A 26105-nucleotide genomic window follows, 5' to 3' on the forward strand; every position below is an offset into this window, starting at 1 on the left:
TCAGCACTGTACTTGATTGTACCGCCTCGGGATGCGTGCCAGGCGTTGTACTTGCAAAAACAACCTGCTGTCCACTTCTGTACCAGCCTGAATCAGCCTGCACAGGTCTGTCCAGCACTCAGAAAAGCACCGTCTGCACCTGTATGCACTGTATCTGACTGTCCGTACACTGTACGGCAGTCGTACAGTATGGTTTGGGCTGGAAAACAGGTTGTACAGCCTGTTTGGAGCTTCTACGCAGCAAAAACAGCAACTGTCCTGTGCGCCGCCAGCAGCAGATGAGAGAGAGAGAGAGAAAGCTTGCGTAGTCCTGGCCGTACAGTGCTGTACGGCTGGTTTGCCTCAGAAAAACAGCAGCACCCTGCAGCAAAACAGCCGCCTTCTCCTCCTCTTCAGCTTTCCCACGATGGAACTCAAGCGCATGAAGGAAACCTCTCCTTTTGCTACACGACTCCCCAAAAAGGGAGGAGAGAGAGTGAAGAGAGAGAAAACCTCCTTCCCAAGTTAATCCCTAGGGCCCAACTTAATAAGTTCCCTAGGGCCACTAAGGCCTAGGGGCAACTTTTATAAACATTAAAAGTTAATGTTTTAATGTTCCCCCTTCACACCTAGGGTTGTCCACACATCTTTAAACACTGTCCGGGCACCCCCCATGTGAATCATAAAATATTCTGACCCTGCAACCACCATGCCCACACTTGTCCTGCTCCATTTTCACAGGGCCATGACAGTAGTCAACCCACAAGACTATATAACTATTAACTCCATTATGCATAGTATGGACTAGATACTACGACATCCCCACTAACGTCATCAGTGCCCAATAGTGGGTGTAGAACTCTGTATCAAGATATGCTCTCACACACGCACTCCAACAACTCCTTCTCATAGATGCCCAAAGAAAGCTCTGCATCATGCAAACGACAACTTTTATAAGCTACAGCATGTCCTCAATTTAGGATAGTCCCAATGCAACTTCCGGATGCATCACACTCCACATAGAAAGATCCACTCACAATGGCATCCTTGAGGCAAAAGAAAGCCTCGTTCTCATCACTATCCATTTGAAGACTGCCTCCTTCTTAGTCAGATCATGCAATGGCAAAGCAATCCACACAAAGTACCTTATAAAACACCTGTAATATGAGCATAAACCCAAAAAGCTTCGTACTTCAGGTATAGAAGATAGCTTAGGCTGATTTCGAATGGCTTCAATGATCAATCTTTGCAAGATCCATCCTGACACCATCCTTTGGTACAATGTGCCGCATGGTTACGAAGCTCTTCAAACACAATGGCCAAATGCTAGCGGTGTTCCTACTCATTCTTGGAAAATACCACGGTATTATTGAAAAACACACCTGTGAAATTTTGAAGCTCATGGAAAATGCGATCCATCATTCTATTGAACATGGTCGGGGCATTTGTGAGACCAAACGGCATAACCAAAAACTCATATAACTCAAATGACATCCTAAACATCGTTTTGTGTTCATCGTATGGTGCCACATGCACTAGGTGATACCTACTCTTAAGATCAATGCGGCTGAAACATGCAAACCCATCAAGTTTATTGCACAGGATTGGAGACCGGATTTTGATAGTAAGCTTATTTAAAGCCCGGTAATCCACACACATACAAAAGAAACCATCCTTCTTCTACACTAGGAGCGATATGGTGAAGAGCTTGACTGAACCAAACCTCAGTCTAATAGCTCTGTCACATGTTACGTAATCTCCTTTTACTCTCCTCAGCTTACCCTATATGCAGGTCTACTTGGTGGCATAGTTGCAATGAAACGAGTTTCATTCATTGAATGAAACCAAACGTTCCGTAAACGTTTCATATGAATGAAAATGTTTCATTCGTGTCCACCTGGGAAGTGTACGATTTACGTGTTTTTTACCCAGATTCTTTAGTTTTAACTTGAAAACATGTTTTAATGTGTAAATGATGCAAGTTTAATATTGTTTTGCAGGGAAGCCAACATATTTTTTACCTATTGTAAACTTATATATAAATTTTGGGGCCTGTAATCCCCCTGTTTTATATGAAACGTTTTTGAAACGTCTAGGATTTGAAAGAAACGTTTATGAAACGTTTTTGAGACGCGTTTCATGAAACACCTAGCAACTATGTTTGGTGGGGAGCTACTCGGCACCAAGTGAATGCAATGATCCTCAGGTCTCTCAGAAGGTAACTCTCCTGGCAATGCATCTGTTTGTAACTTTGTATGCATCTAAAATTTCCACCTATCACTCGTAAGAGTGTCTACTTGTACATCATTATTTTTAACATTATCACGTACAAAAACCAAGTACATAGAATCATTGCTTTATGAATTTGAACATGAGATGCAGCTACTGGTCAACATCAATAACATGCATGCGGCCCAAGTAATCCTATTGGTTTTATACTTCTTGTGTGACTCTATGCGGTGATGCCACGGCTTTTCCAACAATACATCACATCCCTTCAATGATGCAACCAAGAAATTCTCATGATCAAGATACCCCTGGATGTGTATGCGCAACTTTCCAAAGATATGGGCAATATGAGTCCCATGTCAATGTTCAATGCGGATGCCATCTCCACAGAAATGAAGTTATCTATGGCACAGTCATCAAACATAAAAAGTGTGAGCTCATCCTTGAGTTGTCCCCAAGCTTTGCAAATCATCCTCTCTTTGTCTTCATTTCTTGTATTCCTTTGCACATCGGGAATGGCATGCATATTTGCCTTTTGCTGCTTCTCATTGTGCTTATTCTTGCGCTTAGGACACTCACGAAACATGTGATCTTTGATACCACATGAGAAGCATTTACCCTCCTTGGCATATTTCTCCCTTTGCTCTGGAGAGAGGCTAAACTTGTGCTTTTTTTGAGAAGCATCCTTGGGCTACATATTTTCAACCTTCCCACCAATCTTTACATCTTTCACAAAAGGTTTAGCATGCTGTCTGCTCTTTTGCTGGTTATGACCAGCCCTCTCTTTGCCCTTGAAAGCATGGTCTCCTTTGCCAAAACACTGCAATTTATGTTCCAATTGCTCGGTGGCAAAAGCCACTGCTACATAGTCCTGCAAGGTAGCATTGTGGTGAGTATCAAGACCCAACTTGTACACCATTGAAGTCTAGACTTGGAATTTCCTTTTCTTCTCGGGTTCACCCACAAACAAAAATGGCGAGACCTCCATGTAGATCTTCCAAAACTTGTTTACATATGTTTGACGGACTCATTGTCCTTCTGCTCAATCTTATCCCACTTGCTCATGATCTTCGCCACATCATCGGGAGGCAAGAATCATGCATAAAATCTCTCTTTAAAGTCCTCCCATGTCTGAATGGGACTGCTCGAGAGCTTTTCCATGATCCACCAATGGGCAGCCGAGCCAAGGCAATGTCAAAGTGGGCTATAAGAGCCGTTGCCTTGCTTGCATAATAATCTTATAATAGGCTTCAAACTTTACCAATTTATCACCTACTTTAAATTCTTTAAGCATCTTGACCCGCATCTTCCAGCTTTCTCTTCCCCTTATCCAATGGGGCAGCATTAGATACATGCATAAGACCCTGACGAGAAACATGCAGCACGGAGGCATGTGCTCTATGCAATGGTGACCTCTGCAAAGGCGACCTCCCAGCACTTGCCTTCACATAAGGATCCCTGCATGATACTCATTCACCATGGGTATACTCGATGGCATGAGTGGCAGGTGATACTCGATGGCATGAGTGGCAGGTGATACATAATCAGCTTTGGCTGTCCAAACATTATGCACAACTTTCAGCCCATGACGGGACTCATCTCTAGCCAATTCTATAGGTAAAGCACGGTGGCTAACATGCCCATCCCTCTCCCCATTGGAAGCATGCATCACATGTACATTAACATCCTGTTTGCCATTCTCTTTGCCATGTACATCCTTTTCTTTTCTCAACCCATTCGGGGTGGAGGCTTGCTTGCAAGTCACAGAAAACCTCATCTTTGTGCAGATAAGACTTGATCCTGCAAGACATAACGTTCCCTATCTCCCCATGCGAGGGTTCTTTCATACAAAGTTTCCCTACATTGCCCTTCACCAAATCTCCAATGCGTATAAGGTAGTTGAGGGCTACTTCTCCGGGATTCATACCTGATTCCTTCGCCATAGAATCCATAGTGTGTGCCACCATAGACTCAGCCTTTGTGGCCTCCATAAGCTTGTGAACCTACGGGTTATCATAGAGCATCTTGAGCTCTTCTTCCCTGGCATACAATTGCCTTTTGACACGCTCAATCTCTACTTTCAATACGTTTGGATCATCCACTTGCATCTTCTGTTTACCTCGAAAAGGCTATCCCACATGTATTTGCTCCTATATATAACCTGCATATTGTCCAAAGCTTCAAAAGCATGAGTACCACTTGCTTGGCCATGTGAACTAGCCCCTTGACCACTTTATGCATGGCTGTCCATAGTGTTTGACGGCTGTCCACACAAAGCAAAGTTCGCCAAAAGATTGGTGCGCTTTATCTTGGAGCCTGCTCAAATTCTGGAAAATCTGCCTCATCTTTAGAGGAGAAGGAAAATTGCCACCTCCGTTTTTTCAAAAAATAGTAGTAATTGGATGGAAGTATAAAGAAAATGCTTGTTCAAAATTACATTTTCCTCTTCAACCCATGGTGAGGAGGACTGGAGTCCGGTTCACCCAATTTTTTTCCCAAACACTAACACGGAGCCCAATGCCCAAACGACCGTTTCCCCATTGAAAAAAGAGAAACAACCATGCTCTCATAATACTATGACTACACCAACTAGGTGTGAACGTTCTTGGGCACCATCTTGTAAACAATACACACGTCACACTTAATATGTAAAAATCACATTGAACATAAATGAATGATACATCATTGCACAAGATAATCTGCAAAAGAGATAAGCACTGCACAGTACATCACCACTTGGGCCGACCCCCCCCCCCCTCTCTTCAATACTAAAGTATATTATTGGAGTATCTAAATCTGTACAGATTTCCAAGCGCTTGCCAGCCAGATTATCCAATGCAATGCAAGTATGAAGACAAGTTACCCAAATAGAAGTGTGTTAAGAGTAGTTTGTCGATGCCGGGCTCGTTGAATGAGTCTAAATAGCTTGGCCACCAGTCTCAAGAGGCAACTGAACCTGAAACTCTCAGTCCGAGACCACGCACAAACAAGCACTCATGTACTAGAGCCTAGCTCACACTCTCTCAGACACCGTGGCTCAAGCCTCCCTGGTACGAGTACAAACACATACAGGTACGTGAACAAGTTACTTGTACACGAGAAGGTACTCAAATAGATACACTTGGTACCAGTTCACAGCATGTACATTTGGTATTGTAGATGTAGGATGATATTCAGCAGGTACTTGCAGGTATATTAGGGTTTTCAGTATGGACTTGCCAGTACAGTAGGATTTTCAGCATGTACTTGTAGGTACAGTTAGGGTTTTTGTATGTATTTGCAGGTACAGTAGGCAGGTACATCAAGTACGGTAGGCGGCTACAGTAGGAATGGTAGCAAAGAGAAGCACACTGAAGCTAGTCGACTTGCAGCTAGAGAGGTAGGAAGAGATGTGCCACCTGCCAATTGTGAGATGGGAGAAGAGAGAGCAATCGTGGGAGAGGTTGGAGAGAGAGATGGGAAGGGATCCATTCACCTTGTGCCATGTTGCATAGCCCAACAACTTTTAATGGTAGTCACCTCCTTTTAAAGCCCACACACACTAATGTGTTTACATGGTCAAATGGGTACCCAAAGATTGGGCTGCCTATATAAGGGTTCCTTGGGCCGTGGGCACTGGGCACTGGCCGGTGGTCGGTGCCCAATTTTAATGAATATGCATTGCTAAGGTTATAATGGCTTAGAGAAATAAACAAATGTTTAAATGAATACTTACCACCTGTTCGCATGCCACAAACCATGTTAGAATACAGGGCATTCGCACGGTTCATGGGTGGGCGTCCCTTGCCCATGAACTGGAAACTTCATAGCAGGCAATCACACGAAAACAAGTCACGCGAAATCAACAGAGATGCATGCATATGCATTATGCAATGGATATATCTCCTGTTCTTGGAACTTGTAAATAGCATATCTTCCCGAGCACGGAGCTGGCTTTGTGGGGATCCCATACAGTAGGTTCCACGTCCTAGACACACTACGGGGACACGAGGCCTAGCCTCCTGTAGGTGACGCAAGCCCTAGCCTCAGTACAGGCGACACGAAGCTCCCTGGCCTCCCATACCTTGCCACGAAATAGAGGAAGACCACTTGGGCGGCTAAATGGTGACATCAAGCCTCGGAATTGGGCCTCCGTGAAGATCCATCAAACACTGGGAGTCCAAGGGCCACTAAGTGAAGGGGGTCCAGGCTGAGATTTGATCCATCAGAAAGGCTCACCACCAAGTAGAAGGCCTTTGACGATTAGCTTGCCTAGCACGGCTTTGCTCTACACCGTTGGGTCTATGATGCCCAATCCTCCACAAGTTCGAGGCAAAATAATCACTCTCCAGGCCACCTTGTCTGGTCATCCGTTAGACTGGGCCCATTGAAAATTCCAGATCAAAAGCTGCACCTGACCCAGGCAAGCTCTGGAAATAAGTGATGTACCAGAGGGTTAACCATGATCATGCGACCACCAAAAGAGAGGCGGGCAATGGTCCAATACAAAAGCTTCTTCCGAATGCTCAAAAGAAGGGTGCCAATCTTCTCCTTTATCCAAGATGCTCCTATCCTAGATGAAGCCGGTTTATGTTCCATGGATCAGGTCGAAGAGAGGAGGCTGCAAGCAACGACAGATAGCTTTGGTGAGGATTCTGTAAGCATTTTCTAAGAGGGTGCTGGGGCACCACTGCCTAATCTCCAAACGGTCACCATCCTCCTTCGGAATCAAGTGAGTCAACCCCTCAAAGAGTCTCTCCGGCATGTGAAGTGAGGCCATGATCTCATTTAAGGTGGCCATGAAACTGTTTCCATGAGATCCCAATGACGCAAAAGGAGAGAGAGAGAGGCAAGTCATCCTCGCCCAAACACTTGCCCCACACAAGGGCACGGAGGAAATTGCGCAGCTCTGTCAGTGAGAAAGGGGAGCACAAGGCGGACTGGAGGCCCAAGGGCACCACCTCCCACGTATGCTGCCAGACTCTCTCTCTCTGTGGGTTTTTTTATCCAGACATTGTATCAGATCCACCATGATGTAACTTTTGGTCTCATAGGTCATTATGGCCTTTTGAAGACGTTAATATAACATTTCATTTCATTTCATTTCTCTCTCTCTCTCTCTCTCTCTCTCTCTCTCTCTCTCTCTCTCTCTCTCTGTGCATTGCATTCTTGTATACCATGCGCGTATAGGTTGCATACTAAGCCTCTACAAGTAGTGCTCCATCCATCACACACACCCCCCCCTAGCTCAATACTTTCATAGTTTATTTCATGTTCATTTTGTCCTTTTTTTTTCTGGACATCCAGAAGACATTGACAGTCATACATTGATTTGTCTCATAGGTCGAGTTCGGCCTCTAGTAGACGTTAATACAGCTTTCTTTCTTTCTTTCCTTCTCTCTCCACTTGAGAGGTGAGAGAATCTACGGAAAGGAGATTTGTGAAGAAACGTGTGGCTATGGCCCGAACCAAGGGAGGTCTATCTCAATGGCACTATCTAGGCTCCTCAGCCTCTGAACCCCATTTGTGCGATGGGGAGAGCCTGCTGTCTCAAAGAAATCACAGGCGACCTTGTCCCCTACCTGCCTGAGTCCAAAAGGAGACCTTGGAATGGTAACGATACTCCACCGAGTAACGATACCCCACCCTCCTCTACTCAACCGATCAAATCTCTGTGCGGGTTGTTGTAAGCCCAACGGGGCGTGCCCTGACAGACTCAACCACGTGTCCAAGAGAGAGATATAGAGATATAGAGATAGAGGGGAGAGATAGAAGGGAATAGAAATCTTGCACAGTACACCACATTGAGCGGGGAACAGGCCCCACCCCTTTTCAGGAATTTATTAAGGAACAATCCACGGGCACGCTGGCCAGGATCAGTACAATCAATGAATACAAAACAAACAGATATGCTCATGTATGACCCACAAGTATCTCTCACCAGGCTAGTACCACATGTAATATCCAAATCCAAATCCAATGAATCCAAGTCCAAGTCCAAGTCTAGATCCAAATCCAAGTCCAAGTTCCATGTCGAAGCTTCATGCCCAAGCTATATGTTCAAGTTTCATGAGTAATCTCTACAACTCCTACAACCTTGTCGATGAAGAAAACCATGGAAAAGCTCTTTCTGGCAAGAAAATTGATATAAAACCTGTTTTAATGGTTTTTGGGCGATAAAAACCTCCAAAAAGCAATTTTAGGGTTTCTTGAATTTTTGGGGTTTTTGAAATTTCTGTCCATACAACTCTGTACACGCATCCATATCGCCCATGCATATGCCCATACAAGTCTAGGGCTGACCGTACATCTGAAAAGCAAGTTGGAGAAGGTGTTGATGACGAAGAAGAAGCACTCCATGATCATAATGATGCCCACACACACTCCACGATCTCCTTCAATGTTCAATGATCTTGTTCATGGTACTACAAGAGAAGTCCAATCCTTTTTATACTTGTAAGAGACCCTGCTTTCTGCCAAAAAGCCTTCATGCTTTTGCTTTGCCTTTTTATGCTTTACTTTTTCCTTTTTGTCTTTGCTTTTGCTCTTTTTACTTTTATTAATAAAATATTACTCAACTTTTGGTGCTTTTCTCTTCTAGCTTTAAGGCCTTGCTTTTTGGCCTTAGAGCTGCTTTTTGAGAAAGCACCTTTTAGCTTTTTGGTCCAACTCAGTCTCCTCTTTCCAATGGTGCCCTTGGCTAGCAGTCAACCCTATTTGACTTTTTGCTTTTTCTTGCTTTTTGACCACGAATGGTGCTTTTTCTTATGGACCCTGTCTCCATGTCTTCTTCCACCTGTCTGGTGTCCGAGCATGGATTTCATCATGTGAAATAGAGCTAGGAGGACCAAATAGTTACATTCCCTCCCTCTTACATCGCAGTTGTTCTCAAATGCGGACTGCAAGTGTTTCAAGCACATCCATGTCCCTGGTAAATCCATATGTTCCTGGTACATCCATATGTTTCACAGTACATCAAGTACATCCATATGTTTCAAGGTCCGTACATCCATATGTTTCAAGATATATAAAGTACATCCATATGTTTCAAGGTACTAGCCCCATCTGGTGAGATAATCCGGTCTTTCCCCATATCTGTGGTATCATCTACTCATCTGGCAACATCTCAATGCCTTTTCTTTAACCAATGTTCTTATTCTTGATGGTACATCTTCGTGGCCTATCATATGTGTTAGATATAATAAATGCATACTTACCTCCTGCAAAAACTAGACACAAGCTAGTCACACACACACACATAAACAGGCAATTGAATGGTTATGGTGGCTCTCTCTCTCTCTCTCTCTCTCTCTCTCTCTCTCTCTCTCTCACACACACACACACATCTTTACTAGGCATATCTTCTGGCTGTGTTACATCCCAATATTGCTCATCATCTACAGCCTGTTCTCCTGCAAGAATATCCTCAGATTCATTTCTCTCAGGAGAGGTCTCTTGCTCTTCCTCTTCATGATAAAAATATTCGTCTTCTGTATCAGACATGTTGCTGAATTTTTCAACGACGACTTTCCTCGAGTAAACCACGAGCTCACCCCCTTAAGAAAGTTGATGATGGGTCCCGGCAAACGGAACCTTGAAACCGGCCTCTGGTAGAAACCAAAGTGCGGTAGACTAGCAGTCACCCTTCCACTTGTAGTCCAGATATAAAAACAAATTTAATTGGAGCTAGAGTGCCCCAAATCTGAAATGAGAACGACACCTGTTGGCCCCAAAGCTTGGCGCCCCTTTCGGTATTTCTTTATTCAAATTCAAAAAGATGTAAACCTGAGTACAACAAAACCAGCCAGGAGAATACACCTGTATGTCCAATCTGGCAGCCCACAAGCCCTCTTAGCACAGAGGATTCACACACAGATCTGTGTCCCACAAAAGCAACACTCTGTGTTTCCCTCTGATCAGCCAAGACCATTCAACAGGGCAGCCTTGAGCACACATCTCACATATCCCATGAACATGGTTCCCCCCTCTTGATGACATAAAAAGTCACCAGAACTCTAATCTGCAAACATTTAAGCCCTTCTTTGGTCCCGTTCTCTCTTGGTTCTCCAAGAAAGAAATTCTTCGTCTTTGAGAGGTCGTCTAAACTACTGAAAGTCATGGTACTCTTTTGATGTCATGGCCGCAGTTTCATGATAAATAGATTGACGGTCTTGGATTGCATTTTGAAGTCTCGTATTGGCCTTACATTAGGCCCTTGGTCTCCCTCTGCTCTCGACATTGCTCTGTCACCCCAAGAAAGTTTCTTCAGGAGAAATCCTGTTGTGATACCACTGTAAGCCCAGCAGCGCGTGCCGTGACAAACTCAACCACGTGTCCGAGATATATATATATATATATATATATATATATATATATAGAGAGAGAGAGAGAGAGAGAGAGAAGAGATAGAAGGGAATAGGGATCTTGCATAGTACACCACATTGAGCGGGGAATAGGCCCCGCGCCCTTTCAGGAATTTTTTCAAGAACAATTCACGAGCACGCTGGCCATGATCAATACAATCAATGAATAGAAAACAAACAGATATACCGATGTAGGATATCCAAGTCGATGTGGATGTCGAGGCACAAGATCTCTGATGCCGAGTGCACCACGGGGATGACCCACAAGTATCTCTCACCATGCTAGTACCAAATCTAATATCCAAATCCAATGAATCCAAGTCCAAATCCAAGTTCCACAACCAAGTTCCCTATCCAAGCTTCATGCATAAGCTATATGTCCAAGTTCCATGAGTGATCTCCACAACTCCTACAACCTTGTCGATGAAGAAAACTATGGAAAAGCTCTTTCTGGCAAGAAAACTGATATAAAACGTGTTTTAATGGTTTTTTGGCAATAAAACCTCCAAAAAAAAATTTAGGGTTTTTGGACCAGTTCTAGGGTTTTTGAAATTTATGTCCGTACAACTCCGTACATGCATCTGTATCGCCCATGCATATGCGCATACAAGTCTAGGGCTAACCGTACATCTGAAAAGCAAGGTGGAGAAGGTGTTGATGGCGAAGAAGAAGCTCTTTATGATCATAATGATGCCCACACACACTCCACGATCTCCTTCAATCTTCAATGATCTTGTTCATGGTACTAGAAGAGAAGTCCAATCCTTTTTATACTTATAAGAGACCTTGCTTTTTAAAAGGGTGTCAATCTCCTGAAATCCATAGTCAAGTGCAGCTACCGCCTCTCCCAATGTTGCAGCTACTGGAGGGACGCTAGGCCCTTGCAGAGACTCCTCTCCCGCTCCCTGAACCTGGTGAGTCAGTCCTAACCTGTGCTCTGTAAAAGGGTGTCGATCTCCTGAAGTCCATAGTCAAGTGCAGCTACCGCCTCTCCCAATCTAGAAGTGAGGGTCTCCCAAATCTCTTGGACTCTTCTGGCGACCTTAGGGTCCTGAACCAAGCTCTCATGGATTCAGACACTCTACTGACGCTCTAGTCTCCAAGCATCCTCAAGGAGAGGTACAACTGGTGAACGATCTGCCAACATGGTGCCTATGAGAATACCAACCAAACCACCTGTGTTGCAAGCCCACTCATCCACATAAAATCTGTCAATGCGCAAGAGGTTGGGTCCCTGCATCCTCTGGTCTCACTCTGAGAAGCAAAGGCTTCCTGGCATTCGGTCAAACTTTGGTAAGTAGCAAGGATCCTGTTCTGTCAGGGAGGGAACCAACTCCTCCCAGGTTGTGTACTCACTCCCAGTGATCGTATCCAAGCCTCGTTCCTGCCTGTCCTCTGAGTCCTCCAGCATGTTAAAATCTCCACCTGTGCACCAAAAATAAGCCTAGGGAAGAGCCTGTCTCACCTGGGCCCAGAACTCAGTCCACCCTAACACCCTATTGGGGACATAAATGTTGAGGAAACCCACCCGGTCCTCCCCAACCCTGACTATCACTATGCCCTCCCTTGAACAATGATGCCTGAATCCAGCACCGACGGAAGCATCTGCTCACTGACTGAAATGCACACCCTTCCCTCATTCCCCTTGGGACCAAAAGGTATAGCTGCACCCAGGCAAAATCTTCCCGCCAAGTATGCCTTGCCGAAAGGTGATGTTCCTGCAAGAACAAAGGATCCTGAAGAAGCACTCCTCTTCTCCAGTGGAAGCGGAGGGCCCCCATCCTGTGAACATTCCAAGAGACGATTCGCATAACTAGGGATGGGCGGAGTGGGACCTGCTCATGACACTCTCTCCACGGAGGGCCTTCAGGGTCAGTTTGGAGGGGGGATAATCACGTTCTGACCGGGGCTGGATGCAGGTCAAGTGATCCATGATCCTATCCTCTATAAAGCTGGAGTCCCTTCTGGCCCTGCGGTACGCCTGCTCTATGCTCCATCCGTCACAATAAAGGAAGCGGAGGAAGCACCTCAAGGGGCAGTGACTGCTACATGGAGGAACACATGGCGATGGCAAGGAAGGGAGGCGAAGCGTAGCACAGACAGGGGGGGCCCGAAGGACCAGAAGGTAGCCGCACAATGCCGCCCCGGGGGGGGGGGGGGGGGGGGGGGGTGTGGGGGGTGGGGGTTGGGGGTTTGGGGGGTTTTGTCCAGTGAAGGAAAGCATCTTCTACCCAGTGCTCAAAAGGCCCTCTCATCCTTTTCATGAGGATTGCTATTTGTCACCATTTGGACTCCCAAATGGCTCCCGTGCTTTGAGCCTTTGGGGCTCTGGACTCGAGCCTTTGTCTCTGGATCGGCACCTGTATGTCTAATGCTGAGAACCATGTCCGCATGGCACTCACGTTTCCCACTCCCCATAGAGCACTTTACAAGGCAAGAAGAGAGGCGTAGCCCTAGCAGTTTGCATCCTTCTTCCAAGGGGCTGACAACATAGGTGAAGAGTTTTATGAATACCTTTTCATGTCAAAGACACTCCCTCCCAAGGCAAGGTCCTCATTTTTTAGCCATCCCACTAGATACCCTCATTGAAGGAACCTGGCATACATGGAGGTGCTACTCTTTAGAGAAGCTAATGACCATCCCTAAATTACTTTTCTTTCCTCTCATACACAAGCAAACACACCAGACAGAAAGTGGACAGAAAAGCTACAGTATTTACTTCAATAGTTTCTTGTAAATGCATTGAAGATGAGATAATTGAACCGAGGCTAAAAGTAAAAAGCTAAAACAAGTAAATTAAAAAACCGCTCACTTTTATATAAGCAGCTGCGTCTTCTTCTGCAGAGCCACCAATCTCACCTATCAAGACTATCCCTGGAAAGAAGAGAATGCCATAAAGCACTTCAATTCAAGTTTTCAGTAATATGCACGGTGAAGGCTGCTAACAAATAGCACAAGTTCGATGAGAAAAACAACCAACCAACAAGCCTTGTAAAAAGTAGAAAATGACTCAGTTTTTAATAGGTCTTGAACCAACAACACACATTCCTGGATGCATCATCCACAAGAATCTTCTTGAGCTACACATCACCATGATAGCCGACACAATATAATGCATTCATGACACCATAGCTATAGCTATGTACTTCGAAAGGGCATTACCTTCTTGAACTACAAAATTACATAAGTAAGCGAGTTTACTCTTATCATTTCATAAGCTTTTAGAAGATATGAGTGGTGATGTACCAAGAGGGAACAATCTCAGCCACCAGGGCATAAAAATCCGGCCATCTGCTTGAGTCTTTGTAATTTTTTCTGTCTAGGCCAACCTTCACCCTCCCCACTTACCATGACGTGCAGTGCACAATCTCATTGATGTCTGAACACGTGGAAGAAAATTGTTACCTTTGAGACAACAAAAGTCATACTAGAGGCAAAGCCATGTTGAGCTCCATGCACACAGATGGCTTTCTTCTATTCATCTAAACTGCAGTCTGCAAAATTTCACGATGGAATTTTGATAGAATCTCCAAGCTTCCCAAGCTTGATGTTCCCATGCATGGAAGCCATTCTGCATCTTCCTTTGCAATAGAAAATGCGAGAGATTTCTATGCCCTAGTCTAGATAAATGCTGTTAAAAAAAGTCTATAAAATACACTTGGTTCTGCAAAATTAACATGATGGAGCCAAGTTGCAGCCACTGCTACTAAGTAGATTCTTCTATGCCTGGTAACAACCTGTGCCTCCTTTTCCAGACATCATCTATTCAATCATTTTGCCAACTTTCTTTTCCTAGAGAAATTCAAAATCATTGTAGCTAATTGCTATTAATTAATAATTGCTAATTTTTGCAGCGACCAGTTCCTACAGCCTTATGGCTGTGCATTCCTTATTGAAACAATCTTACATATATAAGCTGAAGCTCAGACCTCAACCTCTCCTGATAATTTTATATGTGCTTGCTTCAGTCCAACTTGGTTGGCGGTGCTGATTAAGATTTTTGGTCCAGAGTCTCGAGTCACTTGTAACACATTCACCTACTCGTTCCCAACCCTGATCTCTATCAGATATTTTTAACATTTAATGACTATGGGTCCATTTCAGTGTTAGAACACTGCAAGTTAAGGCCCTTAACCGTGCACTTTTACTGTTCATGTTTTCCATCCAGCGATTTAGTGTCCATTGACCTGTGCATGTGCACGAGAGACCATAATGGCGAAGTAAACTTTGAGAACTAGACTTTGAGGAGTAATGAGACTGTGACTAGGAGAAGAAGACACTGAAAGCATAAATATAGGGATTCTAATCAGTATTTGGTAAGGGATACATGCAAAGCTGCATTGTATCAATTAATACATCTTCTATAAGTTAGTTCAAAGAAAATGGGGGGAAAAAACTCAAAAGAAAGCAACAAGTAAACTTTGAGGAGTAATGAGACTGTGACTAGGAGAAGAAGACATTGAAAGCATAAATATAAGGGGCTCTAACCACTATTTAGTAAGGGATACATGCGAAACTGCATTGTATCGATTAATAAATCTTCTATAAGTCAGTTCAAAGAAAATGCGGGAAAAGAACTCAAAAGAAAGCAACATATACACACACGAGTCAAGCATACCTTCAGTTTGTGGGTCATTCACAAATTGCTCTAGGCAACTCACAAAATTGGTACCATTGAAGGGGTCGCCCCCTATGCCTACACAGGTTGATTGCCCCAATCCTACTGCTGTTGTTTGAAATACCTGCAGTGCCACGCTTGAACAGTACTTATCCCACAGGCAAGGTAGCTTACCAATAAATTTGTGCATGAGTGTACCATAATACATACAGCTTCATAGGTAAGGGTTCCTGACCGAGAGACAATTCCAACCCTTCCTGGTTTGTGAATGTAGCCTGGCATGATCCCAATTTTGCATTCTCCGGGTTTGATGATCCCAGGGCAATTTGGACCTATTAATCGCGTCTTTGACTGTCTATTCAAAGCAGCCTTAACACGAACCTGCAAAGTATGCCAGGTATTAATCCATGAACTACTTTAATAAAAAGGCATTCTACTGCTGGGGCCTGCTTTTTGAAAAGCAGTACTGCTTTCTTTTGTGCATGCACAACCTTGAATTCTGCCGCTCTCTATTTAATACTATAGTATGAATGTACCATATCTTGTTGAGGAATTCCTTCTGTGATGCAGACAACCAGATCCAATTCAGCTTCAACAGCTTCCAATATTGCAGCAGCTGCAAACTTGGGGGGAACATAAATGACTGAAGCATTTGCCTTGGTTTCTGCCTTCGCTTCTGCAACCGTGTCAAACACAGGTAGACCCAAATGCTCTGTACCCCCCTTTTTAGGGGTCACTCCTCCGACCTATTACACAAATCGCAAGTTCTCTCTCTCTCTCTCTCTCTCTCTCTCTCTCTCTATGTTGTGTTTCTGTTTTATTTTCCATTACATGATGAGATATGCCATGGACATTATTGTATAACTTTGGTCTCAGAGGCCCATTGGGTCTTAAGTAGACACTTAATGTATCTTTCTTTTCTTTCTTTCTTTCTCTCACACACACACGCCCACTCTTATTCATGACACGATTGAGGAGAATAAAAGGAGGAAGATTCAGGCATTACATGTGCATGTGAGGGTCTGCCAAGGCAGACGCCACCATACTATGTCAGAAAATAGGCATAGAAGGCACACCATATACGTATGCACAAAGAGCAGGTAAAGACACCACACGTGCCTGCCCACTACTAAAATTCAAGGACACCACCAGCTGGCAAGCATTCTTCGATCATAGACGCCACCATACTATGTCAGAAAATAGGCATAGAAGGCACACCATATACGTATGCACAAAGAGCAGGTAAAGACACCACACGTGCCTGCCCACTACTAAAATTCAAGGACACCACCAGCTGGCAAGCATTCTTCGATCATAGAGCAGCCCTCAAAGGTCAAAATTTTTATCTTGCTGATGACCTCACTCCCACAAAGATGGAGCATAGGAAAATGAGCATGCCCCAGGTGATTGAAGCCCGTAAGGCCGGGAAGTGGGCAGTTTATAGAGATGGCAAGGTCATCATCATAGACAGACGTCCCAAATAGGGACACGGGGTCCATGGACCACACATCTAAGGATGGCAGTCTAGAACTGCAACGGGACTTTGTGATCCGACATTGGGGGGTTCATGGAGACTTCCACATAATGGGACATCATCTTCTACACAAACACGCACCAAAGCCAGGAGAGGGGACTACCACATGTGTCGGGATACCAATTGTAAACAGAAGGGGCAACTGAATATGGAAAATCTAATCAATCATGAAATCTAAAAATACACATATGCATACCAGATAAAACAAGATGACAAAGCTGCACAGTACACCACACTAGGGGCCAGAAGATGGGCTGACCCCCCCCCTTTATGGTTAGATTACCAAAAAGAAGTCTGCTTCCAATACAACTTTGCGGGTGCCCAGGGTTCACTACTGGCTGCACCTATTTCTTCCAATACAATATGAAAACAAGAAAAACATCACAATATCTAAATTTGCTGACAATTTCAGCACAAGTGAGCATTCCCGGTATCAAGCACATGCAGGACAACTATGGACAGCCCATAGCACTCCCACATCAGCCCGAGACAACTCAACATCTTCATCTTCTTCTTGTCTGGCTCATAGGGCAAGTCGACCAGCCCTCAAAGGCTGTTCTCAGCAGTCAACCAATCCTCAGTAGCCACAGAAGAAAGCGACCAGCAGTTGTGCACAAGCCTGCAAACCTCCGGTCGGAAGGAAAACTCTCTAGAAGCCCACGACCAGCTCTTCCTCCCTGTTTTTAACCTCTGTCCAGCCTCTATTCAAGCTGTAAATCTACCGGCCAGCAGTTGAGAACATGCAGAAGGAGGCGGCCAGCTCCTCCCATGCATCCGATGAACTTCAATCGCGATGGATGGCTGTAGAAACTTGCCAACAGGCTTAAAACCAGCCAACCAGCCCTCGTGCACTCCTGAAAAGCATGCGCCCCCCTCTCCAATCTAGAGTTTTGTCAACAATAGAGGCATTCCCGCTGAAAATAGCTCACACGTGTGCTTCTACGGTCAAGAAAGGGGCGCCTACATGAAGGGAGTCCAAATAATGTCCAATGCCCGATCTTTGGCCGCCACGTGTATTAAATAAGTCTTGCTCAATGCGTACTCACTTATAAGTTGTCCGGTCCCTTGTAAGTGAGTGTGAACCTGCACCCATAATAATTAACATGTGAACTCATAAAGCTGTAAATTGAGTTTTTGGGAATACTTACCACCTGCAAAACACATATAGACCTCCTGTCAGTCCTAAACGCGTGTGCACATAAACGTCCATAGGGTGCCCAGGTGTCCCCGGCCCCATGGACAACACAAGCGAAAATCTCAGGCATTGTCCACGCAAAAAAGACAAGTCATCCAAAGATAAAATAAAAGTCATGCACACACGAGTGCAATTATATTGGAAGAAACACCCATCTGCTCACTTGTATCCGATAAAATGTCCAGGACTCATGATCCTTCTGAAACCTTCCCAGAACATAAATACACAAGGTCTCCAAGATAGCTAGTCCCAAAGACTTTCATCATGTCAAGCTCCATGGCCATACATGTACACCATGTCAGGCCCCACAAGCCACACATGTACTATCATGTCAAGCTACACCAGCCATACATGTACTGTCATGTCAGGCTCCATATGCCACACAGACACACCATGTCAGGCTACACCAACCATACATGTATGTCATGTCAGGCTCCAACCTAGATGAATCCAGGAACATGCCCAAATTCACCTTTTAGGGACATGCATGTTATATACTCATGGTAATCAATCCACAACACTATATAACTAAAGATTTTTCATCTTGTATAATCTCAGAATCTGAGTTCTTAGCTTTCAGTTTTCAGTTTTTAGTTTTAGTTTACTGTTGCTTTTTCTTATTTCATCTATGACGAGCTTTCATGTACACTATGTATACAACATTTTGGTCTCATAGACTCTTTGGGTCTTTTGAAGACGTTAATGTAACTCTCTCTCTCTCTCTCTCTCTCTCTCTCTCTCTCTCTCTCTCTCCTGACAATAACCACATGGGTAGGGAGGCCTAATCTGGGGTTAGGGGACCCTGAGGATTAGTGCACCTGGCTATGATTACTTGTGTGAGGTGTCACAATTCAAAAGAACACATAAACTTAGAATACTACAAATCCAACACAATCACAATTGCATACATCATGGCATCATACATCCATGACTGATACATCATGTCATAACATAAATATTCATGATCACATCAAGAGAGATTCCTGCACAGTACATTGCGCTAGGGGACGAAGATAGGCCAACTCCCCCCTTAGGTAAACTATATTACCAATAGAGTGTTATTGTACAAAATGATACGGCACGTGGGAACCACATCAACCAGTCTCACCGAAAATTCCTTAAACATGAATAAACAAATCAAACAAAAGAGTTTCTCAGAGCACCACTCTTCAAAACAGGAGCACCACTCCAATCTATAGTATCTCACCATAACCAGGCCAGAGAACACTCCTACCAGGAGCTTCTGTAGCCATCAAGCACCGCCAAAACAATTTGAGGCCTGCCAAGCACTCAATCCTACACACACACGCTCGCAGATCCACCCTCTAGGTACTGTCCACATCAGCTTTCAGCATGACCAGCCATGCATAGATCTTGATCCTTCTCTGTTCACCAGACAAAGTGTCTTCCAAACTTTTGCCATAAGTATAGACATTGTTCCAAGGTTTCCTGTCAGACCTCCATGCAAGCTGCCCTAGCTCTATGAATTTAGCCTCATGCAAAAACATGACAGAGAAGAACTCAAAAATCACTCAAAAAAACCTAGCTTGGCATCCCATCATTAACCACCCAACCATTTTATATACCAATGACCCTGTACATCCAGTGTGTACCTTACCACCACCACACTATACTCACGTGCCCCCTGTGTGCCTGCTAGTACCCCCATGCTACACATCACTGGGTCTTTGCAATGCACCACACAAGGTATAATCACGTATTCGGCACCGTATCGTGATTTAGCAACACTTAAAACACTCACCATTTTAAAGACAACTCAAAGCATTGATGAAACTGGAAAAGAGAAAGTGCTCCATAACACTGTAACACCACAATAGATTCCAGCCCCCCCCCTTCAATACCAAGTATATTATTGGAGTATTTTGTTTGTATAATGTTCCACAGGCTTTTAAGCCAGATTTGCCATAAATGCACCAAGAATGAATATAGATACCAAACAAGACAGTCGAAGAAGAGTTCCCTTTGTAGTCGATGTCCCTCAAGAAATCCTCCCACCCTTCGCTGGAGTGAGCAGTCACGGTATTGGCTTTCTGGGTCCATCTCAGTGGAAGGAGACTCGTCAGAAGATGAAGATGCTGTCCAACCTGTTTTAGCAGCCGGTTGTCAGCCAAGAAATCATAATAATGTCCCAGTTTCAAGAGCTTGGAGTATCCAACAGGTAGAAGAGAGGTTTCAGCAAATGTGGGGGCTGTACGACCAGGTCTAAGCAGTCGACCAGCAGCGAGTAGGTGGTCGGCCACCAACAGCTTGTAGCAAATCGACGAACAGCATAACCAAAGTGGAGGGTGACAGTGGGTCCAGAAGTAGGTGTGGGTCGCTTCTATGCCTTCCGTTTTGCAAAACTGATCTACATATGGCGACTATGAGCAAAGGTGATGGATTCCAAAATGGCCTGCCTTCCTTTCGAGAACCATTAGTGAAAGCGAATTCAGCCTGGCATGCCTCTAATTAGTTCTCCACCAACCTCAATCACACGTGAAGGATTACAATGTATAAGTAAATGTCCTCTTCAAATGTCTAGGTCATTTGGGTGCCCACTGGGTTAGGCCCCGGACACATTTAATAAGTGGCCACTTACTTAACGAACAAATGTCAACCTGCAAATATTACAACATTACAAAGCAAATTTAATAAAAATAACAAAGGTTTTGGGCATGATTGTCTGCCTTCTTCATATATCTTGCACTGTAAGATTCCTCCCCCAACCCCTTTTTGATGTCTAGTATCTTCCCCTTTAATCAATTCCCTCTTCAGAAATATAAGAGATCTCGTCTCTACCTGTTTTGACTTAGAGAGAGAAAATATTCTAGAGAGAGAATATTCAAATTTTTAATAATTTTGGATAGAAAATTATCTCATCTTATTAAAATAAGTTCCCCTAAAACAAAAATTCAAAAAGAACTTTCCAATGTGCAATTGGAATCAATTGGAAATGGGTATAAAGGACCTTAGCCTAAGGGTCTAGATTTTTAGAAATTTTTGGATTATAGTCCAATTAAGGTTCCTATGGGCCAATAGCATCAATCCATGTGTAGGGAGGAGATAAATCCAATTTGTAAAAGAAGATACCCAAAAATGAGTAAATGCTCACATAAGATGAAGAGTTGAAAATGTACAAGGTTTATTAGTAAAAAACTATGAGCAATATTAAAAATATAAGATATTTTGGGTATAATCATTCCATTTTGACACATATGTAAGGAAGGGGAGTCCATTAAAGGAGGTGCATATTTCACATGCTTGAATGAGTTTTAAACTCAAAAATAATGTGATATTTTTATCTCTCCTCTCTCTTGAACCAAACCAAATCAATAGAAAACCAAACCGAATCAAAAAGGAACCAAACTAGATCCAAATGTAGTCCAAATTCAACCAAATTGATTTGAAAAATTCTAGAATTAGTTTGTTTGGTTAGGAGCTCAATTTTTCCTATAAATAGAAGCCTCCCTCTTGTTGAAAATTAACAATGTTTAATGCATTGTTACTCTACTCCACCCAAGCCAAGAACTATGAATTTGTTAATAATTCATTAGTTTTTGACATTTCCCTCTTCCAAAGATTGGTGGCCACTCTTGTCCAAACAAGAGTTGAACCCTCAAACCATCAAGCCAAAGAAAAGCTATCAAGTCATTAGTAAGTTGGTGATTCTTCTTTCTTTCAATTATTTTATGGATTTTTATGGTTTTAAATGGTTTTTATGCTTTATGTCTTCTCTATAATGTTAGGCCTCATTATAAAAGGCATTCCCCTCTCTTCTCTAACAAAACCAACCATTCTCTATCCTAGGTGAATGGTTAAGTGATTAATGTCAAATTTTTATAATGTTTATCTCAATTAAGTGGGAAAAAAAATGTTTACTTTAAGATAATTTCAATATTGGTGTACTTTTAATTAGTTTTAAAGACGTAGAAAATTGAAAAATGGTCAGCCATACAAAGGAGGTTATAGCGAAATTTTTAGAATTTAGTAAAAGAAAATTCATCTTTTATTTTATTATAAAAGTGTTACTTTTAGCATAATTGAATTTCATGCATAGAGGTATGCATAAAAGATGAATATTTTATTATAAAAGTGTTACTTTTAGCATAATTGAATTTCATGCATAGAGGTATGCATAAGAGATGAATATTTTATTATAAAAGTGTTACTTTTAGCATAATTGAATTTCATGCATAGAGGTATGCATAAGAGATGAATATTTTATTATAAAAGTGTTACTTTTCGCATAATTCAATTTCATGCATAGAGGTATGCATAAAAGATGATTATTTTATTATAAAAGTGTTACTTTTAGCATAATTGAATTTCATGCATAGAGGTGTACATAAAAGATATGGGAAGTGATAAGATGTGATAAGATGCATATGAGATGAGTTAGGATGTAATAAGATGAGTTAAGAAGTGATAGGATGTGTATGGGATGAGGTAAGAAGTGTATGTGATGGGATAAGATGTATATGGGTTGTGATAGGATGAGAATATGGATGTGAATGTGGATGGGTATGTATGAATGTATGCATGTAGATATAGATGTATAGATGTGGATGTGAATGTAGAGGTGGATGTATGCATGTAGATGTAGATGTATGGATGTGAATGTGAATGTGGATGTGGATGTATGCATGGAGATGTGAATGTATGCATGTAGATGTAGATGTATGGATGTGAATGTGAATGTAGATGTGGAGGTATGCATGGAGATGTGGATGTATGCATGTAGATGTAGATGTATGGATGTGAATGAATGTGGATGTGGATGTATGCATGGAGGTGTGGATGTATGCATGTAGATGTAGATGTAGATGTATAGATGTGGATGTGAATATGGAGGTGGATGTATGCATGTAGATGTAGATGTATAGATGTGGATGTGAATGTGGAGGTGGATGTATGCACGTAGATATAGATGTATGGATGTGAATGTGAATGTGGATGTGGATGTATGCATGGAGACGTGGATGTATGCATGTAGATGTAGATGTATGAATGTGGATGTGAATGTATGCATGTAGATGTGAATGTACGCATATAGATGTGGATGTATGGATGTGAATGTGCATGTAGATGTGGATGTATGGATGAGGATGCATGAATATGCATGTAGATGTGGATGTGAAAATAGATGCATGGATGTAGATGTGGATGTATGGATGTGGATGTGGATATATGTATGGATGTGAATATATGATATGTGATGTGAAGGAATCTGAAGTGATGAGATGGAAAATGATGTGATGGGATGAGTACACATATAAATGGAATGTGGAATAAGTAATGTGGATTGATGAGGGATAATGTGAAAAAATGAGAGTTAATATAGAAACTGTATTTATAAACTGTTTGTAAATGCTGTTTGTAAATGGCTGTTTTATGTCAAGAATGCTGGGGAAGCATTTTGACCGTCTTGTGATTAAGGTCGTGGAGACCTAACTGATAAAGTTGCAACTGCTGACGGAGAGTCAATGGAGGACGTCTCGCGTAGCAAAGTCGGCCGAGGTCTTGACCAGCCTCGGTTCGATTAAAATGGTGAGCTTCCCGTACGGTGGATGAGGGACCAAGGAAGCGGCCTATGAGTGAAGCACTAGGTCACCTGCGAAGGATCCTAGAGGGTGCTGACCATACGGTGCTCGGCTCTGGGTCGCCTAGGATATCCACGCCTGCGTCGAGGAAGATATTGGAACAAGGAGTAAGAGTTGTTTTGTGAAACCGGGCATGGATCTGGTTAATTGACCTTGCTGGTCTTCAATGGATGAGTCCATGGCTCTTTGTATGGATTTGTTGGTTGATCTTGCTGATCTTCAACGAGAGTCCATCTTGATTTTTATAAGTGATTATATTGCCGAGTATTATGGGCTAGGAACTATTGAAAAGGCCCCTGAGTGGACAGGTGGTGAGCGTTCTAGTTGCCAATGATGCCATAGATACTTTGATGAAGGAATGATGGGAAATTAAGAATCAACCGGATAATTTGGAAGATTGTGATCAGTGATACTATGGTTCATTAAAGGATTGTTTTAAAACTGGTTGAATTTGTGAAAAAGGCAATTTCATATTGGGTGCGTAAGTGGTGTGACTAGTTTTATTTTTGCATGAACATCCGGCTAGGGACCCTGGGAACTCTTTTCCCTGGTACGCGGGACAAAAAAATCAAATTCTAAATTGGATCCCATCACTACAGTAGTTGGGCGGTTGGCTAATCCATGGGACTGTGGATGGAGTTAGGCTGGACTGATGGATCCGTAAATCGAGACTCAAATTTTTGTTATTATGATAGATAAAGTAAATCCCGGATAGTAATTGTTCTATGGATAGGAATCAACGGCTGTGCCTCTTGATGGGGAAAAAAGCGTTGATCCCAATGATCCAAGTGCAAGTTTCTTCCTTGATCTGACCGAGTATATTTATAGGTGCAATCGGATCAGCTTGATCAGTAATGGTCTTGACTACGTTAGAGTAAAAAGTTATCCTGGTGGAATCGCCTGTGCTTTCCGGGTAAGGGAAGTTTTTCCGAGTCCGGTTTTGGAAAAACCGACGGATTAGTCTCTTGTCCGGATATCCGTGGACGAGGCCCCGAATGTGGGACCCCTGCCCCGCGCAAGAAGTGCTACTTCCGCTGCTAGTACCCCGAATTCTGTTGCTCGGTGGGATTAGGGATCTCAAAGTTGGTATCAGAGCCATTCGGCTAATAAAGATCAACTGAGAAGACAAATATGTCAAAAATTTATCAAGAAACACAAAAAGGTTGTAATTGTGTGATATAAGTCATACAATTTGATATTCAAACTGAAATTCGTAATTTGGTAATTGGGTCTTCAGATGGAAGTACCGCAATTATATAGAATCCCTGATTTGCTTGAGGCCTAGACATGATGGTATTTACCTTATAATTCCAAGGACTGTGACTACTCGTATATATCGAGAGTATAACTGCAGCTACTGACAGTATATACGAGTAAATCTAAGACTTGAAATTATAAGCGTTAATGCTATCCAGATGATGATTTCGAATGTGGTCGATATGATTTTTAATTCTGTTTGAGAATTGATGAATTGATTTGGATTCTGATTGAAAAATGATGATTTCTGAAATTTAGTTGAAATATAATAATCTGAACGAAACCACAATGAGGATGAATGGGACGAGTCCCTGTGATGATACTCATAACTAGAATGATGATAATGATTTCAGCAAATCACTATGGGATTAGTGGATTGTGCTGTCAAATTGCTACTGTTAACACTTGACTAACTGTAAGATTCTCCCTCAGCCTTCAAGGTATACAGGAGTAAGAACCTCCCTTTTTGATCTTATAACTATTCTCTCTCTAATATATAAATTTTTGACAGAATTATGAGATGAGGAAACCGTGGCCGTCAGCAGCCAGACCCTGTCTCTGAAGATGACGAACTTAACCCTGATGTTCGCAAGGCTCTTCATAGGACTCAACCAGGACCCTTCAAAGGAGAAGGGGAGAACCTGGGTGAGACTGTGGAGAAATGGGTGGAAGCTATGGAAGAGTATTTTGACGTCACAGGTTATAATGAGCTCAGCAAAATGGCTCTTGGCCGGTTGAAAGTAGTGGAAACAGCCAGGGTAGCATGGAGGAACCACTATGACACCAACCGTCTGAGCAGAAATACTCAATCCTGGAATGACCTAAAAACCTATTTAAGAAAGAGATTTTGTCTCCCTGGATTTTTGGAAACCAAAATGAACGAATTTTTAGAACTAAAGCAGGAGAATAAAACCATTGAAGAATATCACCAGGCCTTTGCTCTTCTACTCAAATACACACCACCTCTAGATGAAGAACAGCTCATGGCCAGGTTCATTCGGGTAATGAACGAACCCTTGGACACACTGGTCAAAAATGCCAAACCAATGTCCATAGCTGAAGCAGTAAAAATGGCAAAGGATGTTGCCAAAGCCTTTGTAGTAAAGATCCCGCCAAAGCCTGCACCCTCTAACTTTAAAAGATTCCAAACCCAAGAAAGTACTTCAAACTTTCCACCCCCAAAGAGGCAACAAGGGTCGATTCAGAATCAGGATGCACGAAGATTCCAAAGTGAAGGAAGACCCTTCCCCCAGAATACTTTCTCAGGAGGCCCACCTATTTTAAGGATTCAGAACGATGAGCTCACAAGTGAGAACCGGTGTTTTGGATGCCAAGGTTTTGGTCATCAGTT

At 43.0% G+C, this 26105-nt stretch overlaps 1 protein-coding gene across 3 annotated transcripts in view; it reads right to left on the bottom strand.

Moving 5' to 3' along the window:
- LOC147604890 (succinate--CoA ligase [ADP-forming] subunit alpha, mitochondrial) overlaps positions 1-26105 on the bottom strand; it is a 99572-nt gene that overhangs the window by 21136 nt on the left and 52331 nt on the right. For all 3 annotated transcript variants that reach the window (XM_086793876.1, XM_086793875.1, XM_086793874.1), the window contains 4 exons: positions 15705-15914; positions 15379-15549; positions 15169-15292; positions 13363-13424 (listed from right to left, as the gene is read on the bottom strand). In XM_086793876.1, the coding sequence (XP_086650002.1) occupies positions 13363-13424; positions 15169-15292; positions 15379-15549; positions 15705-15914 (567 nt within the window). The remainder of the gene's footprint in view (positions 1-13362; positions 13425-15168; positions 15293-15378; positions 15550-15704; positions 15915-26105) is intronic.

Source organism: Cibotium barometz, chromosome 60 (genome assembly GCF_041138505.1).
Source record: "Cibotium barometz isolate CiBa-2024 chromosome 60, ASM4113850v1, whole genome shotgun sequence".
Taxonomy (NCBI): Eukaryota; Viridiplantae; Streptophyta; class Polypodiopsida; order Cyatheales; family Cibotiaceae; genus Cibotium; species Cibotium barometz.